At 38.8% G+C, this 21,025-nt stretch overlaps 1 protein-coding gene across 4 annotated transcripts in view; it reads left to right on the top strand.

The window, feature by feature from the left end:
* The window catches only part of MND1 (meiotic nuclear divisions 1), a 42,508-nt gene extending 24,471 nt beyond the window's left edge, over window positions 1-18,037 (top strand). For all 4 annotated transcript variants that reach the window (XM_071807786.1, XM_065837931.2, XM_071807784.1 and 1 more), the window contains 2 exons: window positions 15,675-15,719; window positions 17,788-18,037. In XM_071807786.1, the coding sequence (XP_071663887.1) occupies window positions 15,675-15,719; window positions 17,788-17,894 (152 nt within the window). In that variant the 3' untranslated portion in view covers window positions 17,895-18,037. The remainder of the gene's footprint in view (window positions 1-15,674; window positions 15,720-17,787) is intronic.
* Window positions 18,038-21,025: the final 2,988 nt, after the last annotated feature.

Below are 21,025 nucleotides of genomic sequence, written 5' to 3'. Positions count from 1 at the left end.
CTGCACGTTCAGTTGCTGTAATGGCAAAAGGCCGTTACAGAGTGATGAGGAACAGGCACAGACCTTTTTCTGATAAGATATCTGCTTGAATCTTTTTCTTTCCTTATTCTTCTAACAAAGTCTGTGGCTTCAGAAATGTGCTGAGAAAAAGCCAGGAACATAAACAGAGTTGGCAGCACATCCCAAAACTGGACTGATTTATTTTGAGGGACTGTGACTTTTTTTTTGTCAGCTGCATTATCTTTCCCCAAGGATGTAATGGTATGCCAGGGAATAAGCAAAGTCAAGACCTGAGGTTAGTTACTGTGCTGTAAATCCCTTGCTGTGTGCTCTCCTGAGGACACGTAACAGACACATTCCAGCTGATTTCAGCTGTAAAAATGAATGAGGTTAGGCAGATAACTGCCAGCAGAGATATTCATAGTGCCAGGTATTTTAGCTGCTGAGATACCCTTATAGCAAGTGTTGCACTAGATGATTTAAAGAGCCTCTCTTTTGAAGTGTTTGCAGTGGGCATGTTACTGAATACTAGGCACAAGGGGGCAAATCACAGCTTGAATACTAGTGCTAGCTGCATTAGCTGGTGACGCAGAGACTAATATCCTGAAAAGAGGAAAAGGGAAAGAAATGTAATCATTAGTTGCTTTGGTCATGCCCTTCTCTTCTCAAGTTTTTGGAAGTTCCGCTTGAGCTTCTGCAGTGGAGGGATGAGCATTTAAGGGTAAGATTAACCCCTTGCTGGGCTACCTCTAGGGTTCCCAGGGGAATATGCAGTCGTATTTTGAAAATAATTTCTTCCTCAACTCCAATTAAAAAGTTTCTGATTTGTTATATATTTCATCAGTCATTGTTGCACTGACAGTTCACATTGTTGCTTGCAATGTATAAGTCAATAAATGGTGATGTCAGTTTTGGGAGCTTAATGTTTTTGTGAAAGTTGGATGGAATTTTACAGGATTTAAGTGTTGGGGGGGGGAAGATTGAAGGTATTTCTCTCATTCCAGAGTGTGGGGAAGTGCAAAGGCAAAACAATGCAGGAAGTTATGGTTTTTAGTGTAAGAAAGCAATAAAAATCCCAGGCAATGGAAGGTGTTTGGCTAGATGTGTAAGTTACTGACACTGTTTCATCAAATAACCTTGGATCAAAGTTACAGGATCAGAGGTTTTAAAACATTTTCAAACTGCACGTGTGTGATGTGATTTTCTACTAGGTGTACCATTTAGATAACATAATCCTTGTGATTATTTTCAGTTAGATTATCTGAGCAGATTGCTAACTTTAGTTTAATTTTGAGTGAGAAATCAGAGATGGCTGTTATGTAATTGTGCTCTTTCTAGGTGTTGGATTGTTCAATATAATATGCTTTGTAATCAGTAGTTGTCACTTTCTACATTTGGGTTTTCCCTCTTCTTCCTTAATGATTTCAGCCTGTAAGGAAATCCTTCTGCTGCTCAGTATAAAATGTAACTCAATCGATTTCCCATGCCAAATCGAAGAGCTGCATTGTTTTTTGGTTGTGGTATTTTAGGGATGCATCAAATTGTCATCTGATTTCAGTGGCCTTCAAATTTGGTGAATGCTTTGCTGTGCCTGTTTAATTGCTCTTTCACTCAGAGTATTGCAGAAACAAACCTATTGGTGTTTGATAGGTTTATATTCTACAGCGACGAGCCTCATTAAAACACATGCACACACTAATTCCAGGGTCAAAATTAAGTCTGCATGATTCAATAGCAAATATCTGAACACTCAATTAAAAGCTGAACATCTGTCTTGCTTCCTGAGTCTCGTGGTGGGAAAGTCATGTTTGACCATGTAACTAAATACACTGTAATGCCTATTCACAAGGGAACAAACCAGAATGCTAAAATAGTAACTGTTTTTTGCTGATTTTGCTGCCTGTTCATTTAATATCAGTAACAAAGGTTTCGCTATATGTATTGGCTTCATTTTCTTGGCTTTTGTATTAGAGAGCTGAAATATAGACTCTAATGCCTTCCCAAGTTTACAACAGATGAACACAGAATTTCAGTATTCATATGTGACAATTAACTACAATAAATGGCAGAAGAAACAATATTTAGGTACTGGCCACTAGAGGAAGCTACATAATAGTCTGGTCTTGTGGATTTATTTGGATAATTCCATCTTACAGGTAGGGTATTGTAAAAATACATCTAGAATTGCAAAATATATGGATTTATTTTAATGACCACTGTAGTTCAGTGGTTGAAGCTCTTCTTTGCTACTTGGAAATGTTGATTACACCAGCCTGCATGACTTAGGATTGGATAATAAATTCTTCCTCAACATTAAAGGCAATAAAACTGACAACAATCATCAGAAGTAAAAAAACATCCAAACCTTGGCATTTTATACTTCTGTTAAACTTGTAATCCTGCTTTACCTGGCACAGGACAGAGCCCTTGCTTCTCAGCTTTGAGGCAGATTTTTGTAGGCTGAGGATATTCTCATGGGGAAGCAGCCATTGTGGAGAAGAGATTCTCTATTCCTCCAGGAGAAAGGCTTATATGACATAATGTATGTATGCAAAGTTGGATATATGCGATGCTGCTAGATTCCCTGTGGATTACAGTAGAGAACAAAGGCACGGAGAATGCAAGCTTTCAATAGTTCGTAATTTATCCAGATCTTTGTAAGGACAAAAAAAACCCAACCAACCAACCTTCATATAATATCAAGATTAAGCTGCTGCATAAGTTTAATTCTTTCTGCATGCGGAAGAGAGATATTAAGGAACTTATGAATTTTTTTTTGACAATTAATTTTATAGAAAGGTTTATCTTGCAGCCTAAGTATATAAATGATATGGAATTTGCTCTGAGTTGTTGGCCAGCTTGTAATTGGAAACAGCTAAACATTTTCAGTGTTCAGTGTAAAATAAACATTTCTAGAATTTCAAGCTTTTTATTCTTCCACTGTAATTAGAGGAATGTAGATTTATATGATATTAAAACATGATTGGGTCTTAACTTCTTTTTTTTTCCACAATAGCCATGCTTCAGTTACTTTGTGCCTTTGCATAGGGCAGTAATCTCAGAAACAGATATATGCTGACTGCAGTCAAGTGTCTTCCGTGTGGTATGTTTGCTAATATTTATGGGACTGGTCTTACATGTTGCTTGTCAGCATTCCTGTTCTATTTAGTATGGTTTTAGAATGTCCAAGTAGTACTGCTAATTATTATGTTTTAAGCCTTTACCTTTAAAACAGTGATCTGGGTGTGTCTAGACAAACTGTATTCTCAAAAATTAGCAAACTGCCAGATACAACACATGTACTGCAGTAATTTTGGTGTCAGCCTTCTTACTTCTGCTCTTTTCACTTATTTTTACCCTGTAGCAAGAGGTGCAAGTGGTTCAAATGGATAGGATTTCGAATCACAAATCTCCAGATAGTTATCCTCAGATAGTGTGGTCTCAGAAGCATCACTACCAGTCTGGTTCATGGTTAGATTATTATCTAAAATGAACACTTACATGGCTGTGTGAAAATAAATTTTGGGAAAACATCCAGACTTTACTGAGTACTGTGAAAATGTCATGCTATATGTAGTATGTACTTTAAAGTGTCTTTTTTCATTGTAGTTGCTTCAAAAATTTCTCATTCTGATGTTTCTAAATGAAAGATTTCAGCTTGACAAGCTGTTGTGAAGAATTGTATTGGGGTATACAGACAGTATGAGAAAATAGTTCTGGGTTTATCGTTTCCACATTCATCTTAATATCATGAGGCTGAATGCTGAAAACATAATCTTGATTTAGCTGCTGGATTTTGCGGGTTGCATAGTTTGGATTTTGTTTGGTTGTTTTGGGATTTTTGTTATTGTTGTTGTTGATACACCCAGCTATTATGTTGTAACTGTTACGTTCAAATCAATTTGAAAACCTGTTATGTATACAGATGCATTTTATGTTACAGAAACTTAGTACCAAGTGCTAGATTCTTTATGAGATTTCTTACTAGTACCGGGAATATTCCCCATTCCCAGAGGGGAAACACTAGTGAAGAAATAAAATGAAGATTAGACTATCCTGACTAATGGAGGGGCTTTAAAATGAGTTTCATCAGTTTTAGTCAAAATTCTCCACAACACTGATTACTTACAAAATGATTTAATGAGATTCCTTTTGTATTTTGTACCAAAGACTGTTATTCAGAAAACATATGAAACAGGTGGTTTAAACTGAAGAGCTTTCTCAGAGCTTTCAGTTAATGAACTATTAAGTAGCTTTTTTTAAATAAATGCAATGATTTACTTAGGGAAGTGAACCTCTCCAAATAATTTTAAGCTTGGTCTAGGTGCCACCAAGATCAATAGGGTACACATCAAGCCTACAGAGCGTGGGTTTTTTATTCACCTCTAGATCCAATATGTTCCATTTGCAATTAAGAGTATGTTTTCTGTAACAGCTACTAAACATGAAATATACACCTGGCATCTTAGAGACAAGCTGTACTTTTTACAGTTTGTGCATCAATAGCATTAACAAAGCGTCTGCAATTAGAAATTAGTAATTCTGTCTCCACTCGCAGTTCTGGTAGCCTTAGAGGGTTAAACTGAGCTTTCTCTGGAGTGAACCAGTCCATTGCTTACAAGTACATAGAAAAATAAGACATTTATAAGCAAGCACTCCTTTTTTTCTTTTACTTAGTCTGGTCTTTCAAAGAATTGTATCGTGAATGTATTCATCTGAAGATCTGGATGAGGATATGACAGGAGACAGACAATTTATGTTCGTGTACATAACTTGTGGGCTATCTGCTACTAATAAAAACAAACCCACAAAGTCCCTCTCCCCCTTCCCTTTTTTTACCTTTTTCCTCCTTCACCATGGAGTACCAGAATGCATACAGATGTGCACCAATAATGTAAGAACATACTTACTCAACTAATTGCATCAAGCTAAGATTTTTTTTTATGCTTCTCACTGCTCCCTATACTGTTCTTTGAATGGCTTGTCATTCAGTTGGACGGTTGGCAAATTAAATTACCTGTTCAAAAGCTACATTAAAATACAAAGCAAAATGCTTTACTAAAACTAAACATAACTTTCTAATTATTTGTAAAAAATATAAAAGTACTTGTATGTAATCATAGTTACACATAGTCACAGTAAACATAAATTTTAACTGTTAAGTAAAAGTTGAAAAAGGAACAGGATACTAATGAGTGGAATTACAAATGTCTACTTGATCACTGACAATCCATGCTCCTTTGGTAATCGTAGCAAGCGAGAAGAAATTGCAAGTTTAAGCAGTATTTCTGCTCCTCGATCTTCATCCCTTCCAATTTTCTTTCCCTCTTGAAAATCAAGAGAGAGTTGTTCGCAGTTCAGTTACTGAAAATGCTGGTTGGTTGACAGAGCAAACACTTGCAGAGCAGAGTCTGGCTGTCATTACAGGAGGCCATAATGTGGTGGTCAAAGGATCTTCCCTGACAAAAGCAGGTTAAAGAGTTCTCACCTTGGCCCTTAATTTCTCTGCTGCATTTCACCGGTGGTAACAGCAAGTGGTCAGCTTGGGTTAGGGACTGATGGTGTATAGATCCTTCTCTTGTGGTACATCCTCCTGAGGTCTTTGAAATGTCTCTTTCCACCAAACAGTCTGTCTGAAGAAGGTTTTCGCTGCCTCCTTCAGAAAGCTTTTGTGTATGTGGTAACATGCATCTCCCTGGGCTGTCTGTCTTGTGGTAGTTGCCCTGAAGAGCAACCAGGGATTCTCTGACTAAATAGGAGCACATCAGGTGACAGATTTTTCACCAGGACAGATTGGTGCAGCCTCACATGCATCTGCACATATATTCCTAAGGTACAAAGCTTAAAGTGAAGTGTGGGGTTTTTGACTGAAGCTGAGTTTCAGAAGCATCATCTAGCTTTCAGCGAAAGGCCCTAATTCTCAGCTTTTCAGATAATTTCTCCATCTCTGTGTTTGGCCTCATTTTGGACTGTAGCTAAGAGGTTGGTCTGCAATGAAGAACTGTCCTGATGTTTAGACACATGCATCTTTGTGATTTTTATACCTTAAGCATATTCTAGCAAGACTATTCTTCCTGGAGAGTGTTAACTTAGGCCAGCTTGCTTTGAAATGAGACTGCATACTAGCTGGTTAAGCATTAAAAAAAAAAATTAAAAAAAAAATCACTTGTGTTTTTGCCAGTGGGGTTTTACTTGGACACTTGGAAAAGAGGCAGTTGAAAGATCAGTTCTTTAGCTAATATATGTAACACCCTGCTCGAATAAACTGGCTACTCTGGCAAGTTACCTTTTCTTGAAATTAAATGAGAATGCTCACAGGGCTTATTTTTGTTCTTTCTGTTTATAGTGTTCCTTGTTTGTTTATGTTGGAATGGCAGAAAAAATATGTAGGGTAATAAGTAGATGGGTGAAATATATGGGAATAATTTTATTGTCTGAGCCAGTAAATCTTTATGGCAAAAGCTGTTGAGCTGCTTAGGAATGGTAGACACTTGGTAAAATTTGTGACATGGAAAATAGCTACTTGTGACTACATTTATGGTACTGCTTGATTTAGAAATGAATTGGTAGCCATCCACTTGGTCATGTTTTAAAGCCCTTAGGAAAGCACCAAATGGAAGTAATCTATAGATCATTTATATATGAAACAAAAATGCTTTTGTGGAGTGATTATTTTGCTTCTCTCTCCCAGTGTTAGACCTGCTCGGTTAGTTGTGTATGGTAACCTTTATTCAGATTGTTTTGGTAAACTTATGGTGATACTCAAAGGAATTTTTTTTTTAAAAAAATACTGGTTTATATATTTTCATTACTTCCATATGCAAAATGAGGTCAGAAAAGGTACTGTGGATTTTTGATTAGTTGTCTTGATTAGTTGTCTTTGATTAGTGCTAAGTTGCAGGACTGTCAAATGTAGTCTTCCTTGGCCTTTTTTAAAAAAAAAAGTGTTGCCAGTCTCACGTTAGGAAATGTCCCATATGGTATGGGATGGTAGAGTTTATCTGGATTAGGACTGTATATTGCAACTGTATATTCCTAATATAAATACCTTGTTCTGTGCTATATAACTGTAGACATTTTGCAGGGCAGGTTTTTTGAGTACAAAATTAATCCTGGCACTGGTAGTGTATTTGAGAGTATTTCAAATTTTTTTTTCCCCTCCTCACTTTAACATCTTAGGAGGTAGTTTTACTGGAAAGAACAGGATATCAGAAAAAAACATCTGGAATAGAGAAGCTATTTGGCAACACCTAGAAGAACACAGAGGTTTTTATCTTTGCTGCTGTAAGAGACCTTGGCAGACTGGGAGAAGTTTGGTGTTTTGACTCAGTTTTGCATGATACTGTGGCAAGGAAAGTAGGGAAATACAATCCTGATGGAATTGCAGTTGTATGAATCTCAAACGACATCATAATTGAACTCACGATGTATTCATTAGTAACTAAGTGTCACAAAGGGAGTTTGAATCAAGTAAGTTCTAATAGGATCTGTGATGTGTGTGCATCTGCTCAGGATTTGTATTAATGAGCTGAATAATAGAACGGAAGATACACTTTTCTTACATTTGCAGGTGATGAAACTAGGAGATGCTGCATAGACAAAGGACAAGGTGAGATTTCGATATGAGCACAATTAATTGCAAAGAAAATCTGAAAAACAGGGAACAAAATTCATTAGTGGCAAGTGCAAGGACATATATGCATTCAAGGATATTGTGTTACACAAATAATCTGGTGCAGCTGGTTAAGGGGGAGGGTTTGAAAAAGATATCAGGGTTATAGTAGTTTACAAGTTGAATATGAGACATTCTTGTTGAGAAAAATCAATATCACCATACTAAGATACCTCGCATTGCTGGCTATGTTTCTGCTTATGCGTGAAAGTCTTTCTACTCAAGTTGCATTAGTGAGGCTTGAGTTTTAACTCTCTGTCAGTTTTGGACATCCTACTTGAGAGGCATATAACTAACTAGGGAGAATTTAAAGTAGAGCAAAAGTACCAGACATTGAGCAGCCACGTTCTGTGAGAAAAAAAAAAATTACAAAAATAGGGCTCAGAAGAAGACTCCTTCTGCTGGGTTTCACATACCTGTATGTCCTTCAAAAAGGAAAGGAACAGGCTTTTGCTCAGGTTCATGGAGAACTCGGCAATAAGTAGTAGCCTTAAATTTCAAGGGAAAACAAGTTAGATGAAAAACTATTCTAATGGCAGCAACAGTCAAACACAGAACTGGATTGCCTGGGAAGGTCATAAAAGCTCTAACACTGGAAACCTTAAAACCAGGCTCCAAATGCCTCAGAAATGGCATAGGCAAGGCTGGATATGCAGTAAGTAATGGGTGCAGAGACTGGAGGACCTCCTGCGATGCTGTCCAGACACTTGTCTGCAACTTGTGTGACATGTGAGGTGTGCAGCAGAATGACGTCCTGAATGGGACAAAACCCAGAGTGCTCTGGGGTGGGCCTCCTCGCAAAGTGCTGTTCAGCAGCACAGAAGTTTACAATTCCTTTAGCTGTGCTGTGGCGTTAATTAGTAAATGAAGTGGGGAGGAAGGAGTTGTCCACTGAAGGAAAAACAAAGTGTTGTTAGGGTGCCCTGAATCAGAAAGTTGGTGTACTTTTTGCTATTTTGTAAGCACATTGCTTCCCACTCTTCTTTGGATAAGAGTAGATGTATTTTAGCTACGCAACTAAGATTTCAACTTGAGCTTTCAGGTAGAGTACTTGAAAGGTAAATGATCTTTTTCTGTGGGTACATGAATATAGCAAACTTAAGTGCAAGAGCATGTATTTTGCATAGAGGAATCTTTTGGTAGCAATTCTGACAAATTCTGTTGGACATTTTTCAAAGAGACAGTGTGTACATCCTGATGAAATTTGACAGTGTGACCTTTTCACATGGGACAGAAGGAGCTTTTACTGATGAGACTTGACACTTTTTTCAAACACACTAACAAAGATCACAGACCCTTTAAAAGCATATTCCCAGAGACGTGGATCAGCTTATTATTAGCTTTACTATGCAGTGCTGTGTCTCACCACAGAGACAAGGCTGGAGCTTTATTATGTATTTGCTCAGGCATATTTGCAAGCAAATGTGTGCACACACGCACAGAGCTGTTGCCACAGAAATGCTGAGTTAATTCACTTATATATAAAAATTTTGTATTTTTCTATTACAAATGTCTTATTTCTGAAACTTTATTCAGAGTCTAAATGTAAAGAGAGATACTCTTATTATTTAATAGTATGCCTGTATAAATGATTCTGTTGAATTTGTGATGTCATTTAAATGAGAAATCATACTCATGCATTGACTTGAATTTAGTCACGAATTCTGAAGCATTGTTACTTGTTAATTAATATCATGGGGATAAGTTTTATGTGGGATACTGGAATGTGAGGGTAGAATGATGTGTTATTTTGGATTTGGAGGACTTGGCAGAATTCTGATGTGCTGTTCTACACAAGAGCTCTTTATTCTGCGTATAAGAGGAAACACCTCTTTAAGAAGCATGAGGGAAAGTAAAGATTGCATATAGTGTAGAGGTATCTCTGCCTAGTACTTCGTTACAAAACATTCTTGTGAAGCTGTTCTCACTATGTTGTGAGTTACCCTGCTGACAGTGTTGTAGACTACTTAGTCTCAAGGACAGTCAAATGTGGACCAGACACAGATAGCCTCCAGTGGCAAACTACAGTCTGTTGATGAGGGTCTCTGGTGTCAGTTTGTGGATGGACGTCTCAGAAGGAGTTATTAGGCAGTTACCTTTTATACTCTCTGGATCTCAGGTAATCTCGATGATCTTAAAAGTATTTTCCAACCTAAATGATTCTATGTATAATTTCTATGTTCACCTTCTACCCTGACCTTTAGAGGTGGGCTCTTTATTTGCAAGAGACATTTTCATTAATGAGGAAGATTTCAGAAATTTTGCAGGATATTATAATGATGCTTCTGCAAGAGAGGTAGGGAAACATAAATCTGTTGCAGTGTGGTGATAGGTTTTTGGAAAGTGAGGACAGACTGCGAGCAAGAGCATGGTTAACTCTGCAGAAGGCAGTGGATAATTGGAGTCATTTGAGATTCAAGTTCATATACTGTTCTTATGGTAGTTGCCATTTTTCATATTTAAATTCAGTCCAAGTGGATGCAGAATTATTACTGGAATTCAGATCCCCCTAATGCAATTAATTTACCCTGACGGGTTCCAAGAGAGAAGTTGGAAAGCTTTGGGCTAATAATCCTCACTGGCCTGTGAGAACAGTTGCAGCTGTTCTCTGCATTTCATGCAGAAGAGTTGCAATTCACACTGTAAAATTACTGCCTCATACATGTGCTGAAGGCTGCGGTTGTGTTTTGCATGTATCTGCAAACAGACCCCCAGGTTGATGGGTGACTGCTTGAAAAGATGCTGGTTCCCTCTGCAGTCCTGCATCTTTTAAGGGAGGAAATCCATACAATTCTCTTCTGGCATTAGTCGTGGTAGGTCAAAACCAGCACCAAATGGTGCTAGTTTTAGAAATGTAACGAGCTTTTGTTATTCTGTAGAATTAGAAATTCCAGGACCTGAAAATTTTGTTTACACATAAAAACAGTAGTTACAATAATCCTTAAAGTTACCCTGAAAATGCCAGACTATAAATTGCGAGAGGAAAGAAAGCTACAGCTCTTTCTTCAGTTCCAAGCGTATAGGTGGTTGTGAGCTGGTTCTGGCTGTTGAGATGTTTTTAGTATAGTTGTTGGAGCTGTAGTATTAATATGTTACCTTTACAGTCCGGTTTTGAATACTGTTCAGTGACTGCTTCCTTAGTATTTCCGTAATTATATCTGTAGGACTTAAAAGAGCTTTTTTAATGAACCTGAAAGCAGGTTCAGAAAATGTTCGGGAGGACATGGTGGTGGTTGTTGCTATCGCAACTGTTTTTCACCAGGGGAAGTGTCTGAAGTCTGATAGAAAGACTTGGTCTCCTGGAGCATATATATGTATTGTGTTGATGATGCATGTCATGGTCTTCCCCTCTGGTAGAAATTTGAGGCTTCAACAGGTTTTAGCCATTACATTTTGGAATGCGAATAGGACCTTTAATTTGGACCACCACCCCTTCCAGGAAAAAGGTATGCGAATCTTGGGGAAGGAGGAAAGAGGCAGCTGTAGTTGTGCTGTATGCTCAGAATGACTGTCAAGCTTCCTGAGGCAGATCAGAAACAACATGGCCTGACCGTGCTAAGGTTTGAGCCAATATATGTTTCCAGTTAGATTTGTTCAGGAACATTGTCGTGTCAACGGTTTTTGTGCTGCGGGACTTCCCTCCTGACCAGGTGCTGTCCGTTGCTTTAGAAGGCTTCTGACGGCACCTCCTGCAGTTGTCCACATGTCCTTTTGTGAGCTCTGTCTCCTGACATGCATCTGAATCCCTGCAGGTTGCTGGTAGAATGTCACTCGCATGCATTAAAAAGCAAGTTTCCAACCCTCCCTCGCTTTCTTTTTAGACATTGAGTGCTGTTGGGCCTTCCTTTCCCTACCTTTGCTTTTCTCCAAGGGTGTACAGGGGATTGTCGCTGTGATCGGGACAGTCACAGATGCTTAGGACAATGGTTAGTTTTCCAGAATCTGGGGTTAGTGAGTTCCATGCAGTTTTGCAGATATACCTGGGGATGAGAGAAGAAGAGACTTCCACAAGGACTGGCCAACACTAACTCTTTGACCCTTAGTCTTTCACTGTTCAGGGCGTTTTTCCAGGTGTGTTGCTAATGTAACAGACTAGTGTTGCAAGCCATGCTGCTCCCAGGCCCTGCCTTGCTATACACACAGGTGTTGCTTTTGTGCCATTCAGGAGAGAAAATGCAAGTTTCCATTTTCCTGCTTAAAAAATGCCAAGTGTATCTTCTGGTGACCAGTTTCAGGCACAGGTGTGTGTCTCAGCCAAGTGAAGTGACTCATATCCTGCAGGCGTGGGAGCAAGAAAGTCTATTGATGCATTGTTACACAAATTGGTGAAATAAATGTGTCATGTCCAGAGCAAGTGGATTATTCTCTTGCTTCCAGACAGCAATTGTATATATTGTCAGCCTATGTGCAGATGTATAGACATAAAGTAGAGCATAACTACGGCCTAACAGTGGTAATGAGAACATCTGGAAGCATCTGGAACATATATTGCCTCCTGTATTGCTCACCTCTTCTGCACATTTGGCCCTTTCATTGTCTTGCACAGCTTCTGTACGGAAGCAAAATCAAGTTCTGATAGAGCAGCTGTGGTCAGCAGGAGCATCAGCAGGACTCCAGCTGAGCCTGGGACCCCGTGGTTGTCGTGGTTTTGGCCACTTGCCAGTTGCCCTCAGTGCTGTCTCCAAGTTTCTCCTTTTTACAGTTCACACAGTTTGTGTCCTGATTCTTCTTTGGTGTATGTGTATTAAGTTCCCATGCTATTGTCTTCGTTAGGCCTTAAACTGTCTTTTCAGTGCAATCTAAAAACCAGGAAGACAATGGCTGTATGATGCTGTGGAGCTAGAGAACAGGTAGTCAGAAGGAGCATGACTTTGAATTCCATGAGTACACAAAAGCAGGTGTGTCTGAGGCATGTCTATTTTACTGCTCCTCCTTTCCTGCACCCTCTATGCATGTTCACATACAGATGACTCAACCAATGAAAGTTCTAACAAGCAAGTGTAAAAGGTTTCCAGAAAGTAGTCAAGGTGCAGATTCCTTCATTTCTCTCAGTCCTTCTGATTGGAGTTGGGGTCCTCTGGAAGAAGCTGTCGGTGATGCAGATGTACTGGTGTCTTCAGGTGATGTAGGCCCATAACTGCCAATATCTGTTTCTCCTTCCTGTTTCAGGCATGGTGTTGGGTACAGCAGGCAGACAAGATCCAGCAGTGGAATTGTAGGCAAGAGTTGAGCTTGATTCCCAAGGCATTTTAATCTTGAATTCAGATGGCTAAATGCTCACCCCGTAGCCAGGAGGCAACAGCTGAGGTGGTGACAGTAGTTTCTGGAGGATGGATGAGGTGTATTGAGGTGTCCATGAAGGAATTTGTGGTTAAGCAGGCTGCAGTGGCATCCTGCAGCAGGAGCAGTGACAGTCTCACTTGGTGACAAGAGACATTGCAAGCCGTCTTGCTTGAATGAGCTTGCTCAGGCTAGACATGAGGAACAAACGGGTGCCTTGCAACTTGCCAAGCTAGCTGGCATTGCTGTTGGTACAATATGCCTGATGGTCTAAGCAACTTTCAACATGGCAGAATAAATCCATACCTGCATCCCCATATGTTATTGTACATATGGGTGTGTGGGGGAGCCAGGCTAAATAGGAAATTGCAAGCAGCAAACACTTGCCCCAGCCTCTTGTGAATGCATTTCCTGGAGATATCATGTGCCTCAGGCTTTACAGGTGGCACTTGTTTCCCCAGACCTACCCCCTGGCAGCAGAGTGACACAGGCATGTGTGTTCCCAGCTTCTGAAAGACCGAGGCAGCCTCTTCTTTGATATTAAACCAGATTGTTTGAATGTTACCTTCCCCATCCTGAAGTTATGGCTCCACTTGTGATCTTTCTACACTTCTACCATGACACTGTGCTGCCAGTCTGTGATCAGTCCCAGGTGATGCATGGAAAGAATGACATGGTTAAAATATTTCTTCATTTTATGTGTGTAACTTTCACTCTCAGGAGTTTCTTTCATTGTTTTTTTGTATGTTTGTTTTTAGTTCTCGGTTATTTAAGTTGTTGAAGGCACTGCCCACTGTGGGATTTCCCTGTTAGAGCTTCCTGCTCTTAGTACCATGATTTCATTTCTAGGCACAGCTGAGTTATAGGCATCCACTGCCATTCTAACAACACTGTTGCCCAACCTCTATCTGCTGGTCACCTTAGCCTTTTCTTTGACTGCGGCAAGAAATCACATTTTAAAAACACACCATCACATGTATGTATTTGAACATGTGTTTGCAATGTTTGAAGGGTAACAATGCACCATGCTACCACTGTTTGGGTTTTTTTATGCACTGTACCATATGATCACTGTGCTCTAAGCACAGGGCTGCGTACCAAAAGCTGCAGGAAACTCGAGCTGCTGCGTGATGCAGAAGTTGAGGGCTCAGCTGGTCGGCTGCTGCCAGCAGAGCGGAGATTTCTGCAGAGACCTGACACATGCTGTGGGGCCCGCTGGCTTGCCTGCCGTGGGGATGCTGTCACCTTGCAGCTCTGGATCCCCAGAGTTTAATATCATCCCACTTTCCCCCCCCTTCATTTCAAACTTCATTACGTGGAGTGAAATACAGCTTTCCAGTTTTACTCTAGAGTTTCAGGAAAATGCTGAGGGAACTATCATAGGTAACACATTTAAAATCTTGCCCAGTGGAAGCCTTTACTCTGCAGACTGGCTTTAAGTAGCATTAGGGAAAGTATTGTTCAAAATGCCATTGACTGCCAGTATGTTGTCAGTGCTGCCAGCCCTGGAACTGAACAAGTAGGGGTGGCAACAAGAGATCAGCAAAAGAAAGAAGGAATAGCATGCAAGCAAGCAAAAATGCCATCTTCTCACCCTCTCCCTTCTTTTGCCCATCTTAATTTTCTGTTTTTCTTCATGCTGTGCCCAAACCTTCTGATTATGGGTCACTTTTAGAATCTACACTGGTTTTAAAATGGTATTTTACCCTGAATTAAGCATTTTTCACATGGCTTATTGAAGTATTATGGGTAGAATAATGAGTGCTTACCTTCCTGTGTGCTAGCAGATGATTTTTCAACATAATACAATTTTGCCTGAAGTATAATCTTTAAAACAATTGATACTTGATCATATATTCACTTCTCAGTACCCCTGGGGATAACTTTCATGCTGACCATTCCACTGAGTATTATCAAGCAAGTACAAACAAGACTAGCTGGAAGTAGCTGTTATGTGTGGGCGTGAGAACCATAATAATTCTGATAAATTCCCACGTTACAAACCAACCTGCTCGATTTGATTCAGTATTTACTTTAATGGGAGCAAGGTGATCCAACAGATCTTGATACTGTTTTGCCTCATGGAAACTATATAAAAGCTATTTGTAGTAATGGTAATTTACCATTATGTATTAAACTCTGGAGCAGTAGTAAGGGTGGGAAGCCAAGCTTAATAACCAGGAGCGTTATTTTGTCTTCATTTAATTGAGGTGGTTCTCAAAGACAGGGAAGCCTTCCAGAACTAGATGCTTAACTTCTGGATTAATGTGATAGGCTGTAACACTTGTCTTTTTCTTATCTATATAGAACCATGCCTATCTACGTAATGGATTACTTATGTATAGAGAGGATTATAAAATATTTTCCACCTCAGTTGCCTCTAGTATCTTCAGGCCATGTATCTAGTTCTAATCTTGGTACAGACAATTAAGCCCTCAGGCAAGCCAGACCAGGGTTATTACATTTTTGAATACACTTCCAAAACTCAAAGTTGCTCATATGGTATCTTTTATGTTTCTTTGCTGCTGTTTAACTTAACTTTGTGCTTGTTGGAACCTTAAAAGTGTAAAGCAGAAGAAGGGTTTGGATGCAGTACAGTAACTTCGTTAGAGTGTATGGTTCCCTAAAAATGACATCAATTAAAAAAATTAATCTCTGTGCCTTGAAATCATTAATTGTATGATTTTACTCTGATTTTTTTTTTTTTTCTTCTCTATTTCAGGACAAACAAACAAAGTAGCCAAGGAGGCGGCCAATAGATGGACTGGTGTGTATGCATTTATATTGCTTAACAGAGCTTCGGACTAGAATTTGAGTAAAAAAGAGTCCTTATTGTTAACAATTTTAAATTTCATTAAGATTTGATGTAGGATAGCCCTCACTTGTAAAAATATACAGAAATATATTTTGCTTATAAATCATCATGATTCAAAATAATACATTTTCTCAGTTTGGTTAGTGAGTGTAACATAGCACGTTTGTTCTTCTGGAACTATCCTGCACACTATGTTAAAACTGGCAGCTCATTTTTTTTGGCTGAGTTTAAATCTCTTCAAGATGAGGAAAACTTTGAGACTGAAAAAGATGGTGGTTAGTTTGGCAGTGTCATAATTTGAGATATTCAGAAAGTTTAATTCTTTCTTTCTGAATTTTTGTCTATTTCTAAGGAGTAAAATGCTCTGTGGAACCTTATTGCTGCTACCATATGATTGATGCTAATGTAAAGTAGGTATTTCTGAAGCTAATTCATCAGCTTTAACATGCAGGAAAACTGCTACACAGTTTTGAAGAAGATTCCTGTGATAACATTTGTATGGAAGTTTAACTCAATTTTCTGGTTTTGCTCAGCTTTGCTATTGTTGTGGGTTGAGATAAGAACAGCTTAATAGGACAGCAAAGGAAAATAATAATATTAGAATATACAAAACAAGTGATACACAATGCAACGCAATTGCTCAAGTTCATTCCCAAGCAGCGGTATTTGCCCCTCAGACAACTCCAGTTTATTTACTGAGCGTGACATTGTATGGTATAGAACACCTCTTTGGCCAACCTGGGTCAGCTGTCCTGACTGTGCCCTCTCCAGCTTTTCCTGTACCTGGAAGAGCATAGGAAGGTAAAAAAAGTCCTTGACTACCTGGCAATAACTAAGATGTCAATATATCATCAAGATTCTTCTCATACTCAATCCAAAACACAGCACTATACCAGCTACTAGAAAGAAAATTAACTCTTTCCCAGCTGAAACAAGGACAACTATATTGCTATAATTTCCATTTTGCGGAGCAAGCGATATGTCCTTTTTTAAAAAAATTATTTGGAAAATTGTAACATTTTTGTTTAGAATTCATCTACTTCTGATGGACTGCTTGCTATTTTTGGTTATGCCAAGTGCAGCAAGATATACTCATAGTCTTCTGTCTATTATATCTTCATTTGCACTGTGTTGTTTACTGCATATGGGGAAGCAAGGTTGTTATGTATTTGAAAATAACTTCTAGGGGTCCTGTTATCAGGGCTTTCTACTGTTGGCGACAGGCTGTTGGTCTCAAGACGGTAAGACTGTAGAAAGTACTTTGCTGTTTAATAAGACAATTCGGTTACATGCTGTAGCATGGTTTTTCTTTTGAAGAGACAGTTCTAAACCAAAGTGTCTGGTGGTTAAAGAAAAAAATATTTCTCAGGTGTGCAGGTACAGTGAATACTTCCTGTCTTATGCTGCAATTTATGGTGTTAGCAATGAAGTGGTGAGTTTCAGTCAATACTGCAGTGAAAAACAGTGTTAAATTGAAGAGAATGTATATGCTAAAATAATAGTTATGTGATGCTAAAAGAGAAATGCTGACTAAAATAAAGCTATTGAATCTTTTTTTATTTACTTTCAAATAGAATACATATTATCTGAACAAACAGGATTAGAAAGGACCTTATGGTTAATTTGAATCTGATTTTTGCAGTTGTAGACAGTTACACAGTATGTGTCTAGTTGAAAAAGGACCTATAAAGTACTTATTATGCATATTCACACTTTCCTCATCACTCTATAGCAGGCTTACACTGTAATTGTAGCTTTCAGTCTCCTCATAGAAGAAGAGTAAGATAAGATCAAGGAAACCTCAAAGACAGAAGACATTTTACTTAGTACTGAGTAAAACATGTCATTAACAAAAGCGTCCCATTTTCTGCTCTAAATCTGCTTAATAAGGGTGTTCCCCTCTATCTACCCTTTTCACATACACGCTGATAGTGCAAATGGAAGGATTTTATTGTAGCCAACATTGTAGCTCATGCTTTCCTAAACATTAAAAACTGAATATTTTTCATTCTGTTTACAGATAACATCTTTTCAATAAAGTCCTGGGCCAAACGTAAATTTGGATTTGAAGAGAGCAGAATAGACAAAAGTTTTGGAATCCCAGAAGATTTGGATTACATTGATTAGTGCTGAGCAGTTGATGGCTGACACAGTTGTACATAGTTTGTTGTGTATTATCAATTAGCATTTAAATGTGTATCTGAATCCCCTTCAAACAGCCGACTACCCTTTATTTTGCAGGTTTTGTTAAAGTTAATCAAATTCTAAAACTATTTGTTGCATTTCCTTTTTTTTCTTGTATTCTCTGGACAGTAAATCACTGGGTTACTTCTATGAAAGACAAACTGAAAATGGACAGTGCTTATAGAAAATATCACAAAGTCTTGAGGCTGGATTTTACTCTTGTTTTGCTTAACTGCAAATAGAAGCTCCAGGGATTTATGTTTAAACATGTTGAAGGGTTTGGAGTGGAATAACAGGGAGCAATATGGAATAGAATGAATTTTTCCGTCATCTTGACAATGGAATAAAAGAGATGCAGAATCCATTAATGGAAAACAGTGAAGATGGTAAGGATGTGAGTAGAAAGGCTGAGGCCTGATTTCAAGTTGTTCTTTATTGTATTGCTAGAACTGCTTGTAAATTTAGTGACAATATTTTGTGTGTTGTTGGAAAACACTAGTTCATCAGAGCTAAATCTGTTCCAGTGGATGTACTGGATTTGAGACCAAGAAACGTTCTCTGGTCAACCCTTTGCACCACAGTGCACCAGGATTTAGGATGCTAATCTGGGATGTGAGAGACCAAATTCAATTTTCTGTTCAAATTGAATTGAAGATGCTGAGTATCTTTGGGTTTATTTACATTTTTCAATTTCAGACTAAAAAAGCAGCAAATCAAAATAATGCATTTCAGAATGTCTCAGTTTTGTTTAGTGAAATTTCACAAGCATCCCACTCTTTTATCAGCTTCTGGTTTCTAGCTATGATCAGTGCATGACTACAAAGAGAGGGATGGAGGGTCCAGGCTGTTTTTGTATCTCCCACAGCTATGGGTTGCAAGATGGCATTTCTGCTGTACCCCTCTGGAGGATATAGGCTTTACCTTTACAGGGCAGAGTGGCCTGCTGCAAGGTAGATGTGTGTAAATGTCTTTCTGCCTTTGATGTAACCTCTGATGAGAGTATCGCTGAGAAGGTGACATTTAGCTGGAGATGTGCTCAGAAGTCTGTCTCCTGTGACCTTTCCAATTAAAATGTTTCCTTGCAGTTCAGTGTGTGTTAAAATCCAAGGATTTCAGGTTTGCCCCTGGCTATTGTTCTTCCACATCTATGAAGACAGAAAAGTAATTGGGAAGTTACCAAGTGGAAGATTTTCCTCTTACAGAGGTATCGTCACAAGCTGTCTGTTACCCAAAGGAAAACGTATGTGATGCCTGGCACACAGTAAAATGTCATCGTGCTTACAGCGTCATTGCGATGGAGGCATTTCCTTTTCTGTATTTGGAAAGATTTTATTCCTAGTATGTCTGATATTTAACGTGTTGATAAGCAAGTAACAGCTCATCAGCTGCTAATTGGTAAAAGCTTGATGCAAGTATGTAGTAATGAGCTGAATGCAGTGTTTCATACCAGGCCTGGCTTTTGCCCTGTGCATGGAGTGCCCTCCACTAAAGCTACGTGGTGCTGCCAAACCAAGGTACTGATACACATGTAGTGTGGGTGGTGGTTCTAACGGTTGGATTTTGTGCTGTGAAGCACTAGAGAAAGCTTTTTCTGTTCTTTGTAGAATATCTCTCTTAAGAGAGTATTTTTTATTTTTTCCCCTAAGTGTCTGTTTTTTCTGTGAATCAGTTCTGTACCACCTGACAGGTGTCAGAAGCTCCTCAGCCCATCTGCATTTGAGAGCACATATCTGCCACACACGCAAAGATGGTGACTCAAAGACTTGTTCATATGAAGGAATGTTAAGCGCATGAACTTGTTGATGGTTCTTTCTTCTTAGAATCACTTTCACATGGCTGAACTTCTGCTTGTCAAGGAGTCTTGGGTCATTTATGGCCTGTAGTAGTTAGAGCATCAAGACTTCCTCTGGTACCTGTGGGATGAGGGTTTCTTACTGGTTTTTACTGCTTTGGCTACTTTCCAAATTCAAAAGGAAATGAGGATGACCAGTTACGTAAGTTTAGCTGCAATATTGTGGCTTCCTGTCTGTAGAGTGAAAGCATTGTGGACTGCAATAAACCCATTAAATATAGTAAATAGGAGTTAAATAACTGTAATTGAGGTAGACTTGCTTGGAGGTGCTGTAGTCAGTCAGCACGAGAGATACGTTTAAAATGTCAAACACAGTCCTCATGCTTTGGACACAAAACTTAAGTAGTTTGAGTGCAAGGAATTTTCAGCTATGTAATTTGCTGTTGAGTTTTGTTTTCATTTTACGGGTGCAGAATAGAAGACAGATAATGCAATCATACTCTGTTTTCTACTCCTGTCTTCTTCTGGTGTTGGTTAGCAAGCCTGGTGGGAGAATGCATCTTGTCCCATAAGGACACAATTTTGGCACAGCCAGAACAGAAATTTCTCAGCTAAAGAGAGACAGGGAAGAAGAGGCACATTATTATCAGAAACTGATACTTGTTACTCCAGTGAAGTTGATGTATTTCACACTACCTTTCTCATGATTCTGCATTCTTTTAGTGAAGGTGGCTTTCAACAGGAAAAGCAAATCCAGATCCCCTGAGACAAAAAGAGACCATTTATATGTCTTGAATATTCCAGGACACTTTGAGACTGCTGCATCTGCTCACTTTTAGAGCTTTTTTTCTTAAAAATAAAAGATACTCATCAGACTGCTGAATCACACAGTATGAAACCAGGTATAATTATGTGATTTCAGATGTGTGTTCACTTTTATTTTTAAGAAAAGCTAAGACTTTTGTTTTCTGCTGAGTTAAAAGTGGCTAAAAGTTAAAGTTATTTTCCTTCTGAGGTATTTTTGGCTATTAGCCTTTAACAGAATGAAAACAATCAATCTGATCTTGTGTCCTGGTTTGTTTCTTCAGAGTTTTCTTAAGATAGACTCTTGGATATTTCTAAAGAATCTGACATGGAAATAGTAGGGTTTACATGCTTACTTCTGCTGTCATTCTTGTGGTTATGTCACAGCTATATTATGTATATGTCTTCCTCTTTTTTTTTTATCTTCCTGAAGGGTTTTTTTGCCCATGTAAGGTAAATATTTTCAGCTGTTATAGCT

This window comes from Patagioenas fasciata, chromosome 4, assembly GCF_037038585.1.
Source record: "Patagioenas fasciata isolate bPatFas1 chromosome 4, bPatFas1.hap1, whole genome shotgun sequence".
Lineage (NCBI taxonomy): Eukaryota > Metazoa > Chordata > Aves > Columbiformes > Columbidae > Patagioenas > Patagioenas fasciata.
This window is presented reverse-complemented; position numbering and strand designations above follow the sequence as displayed.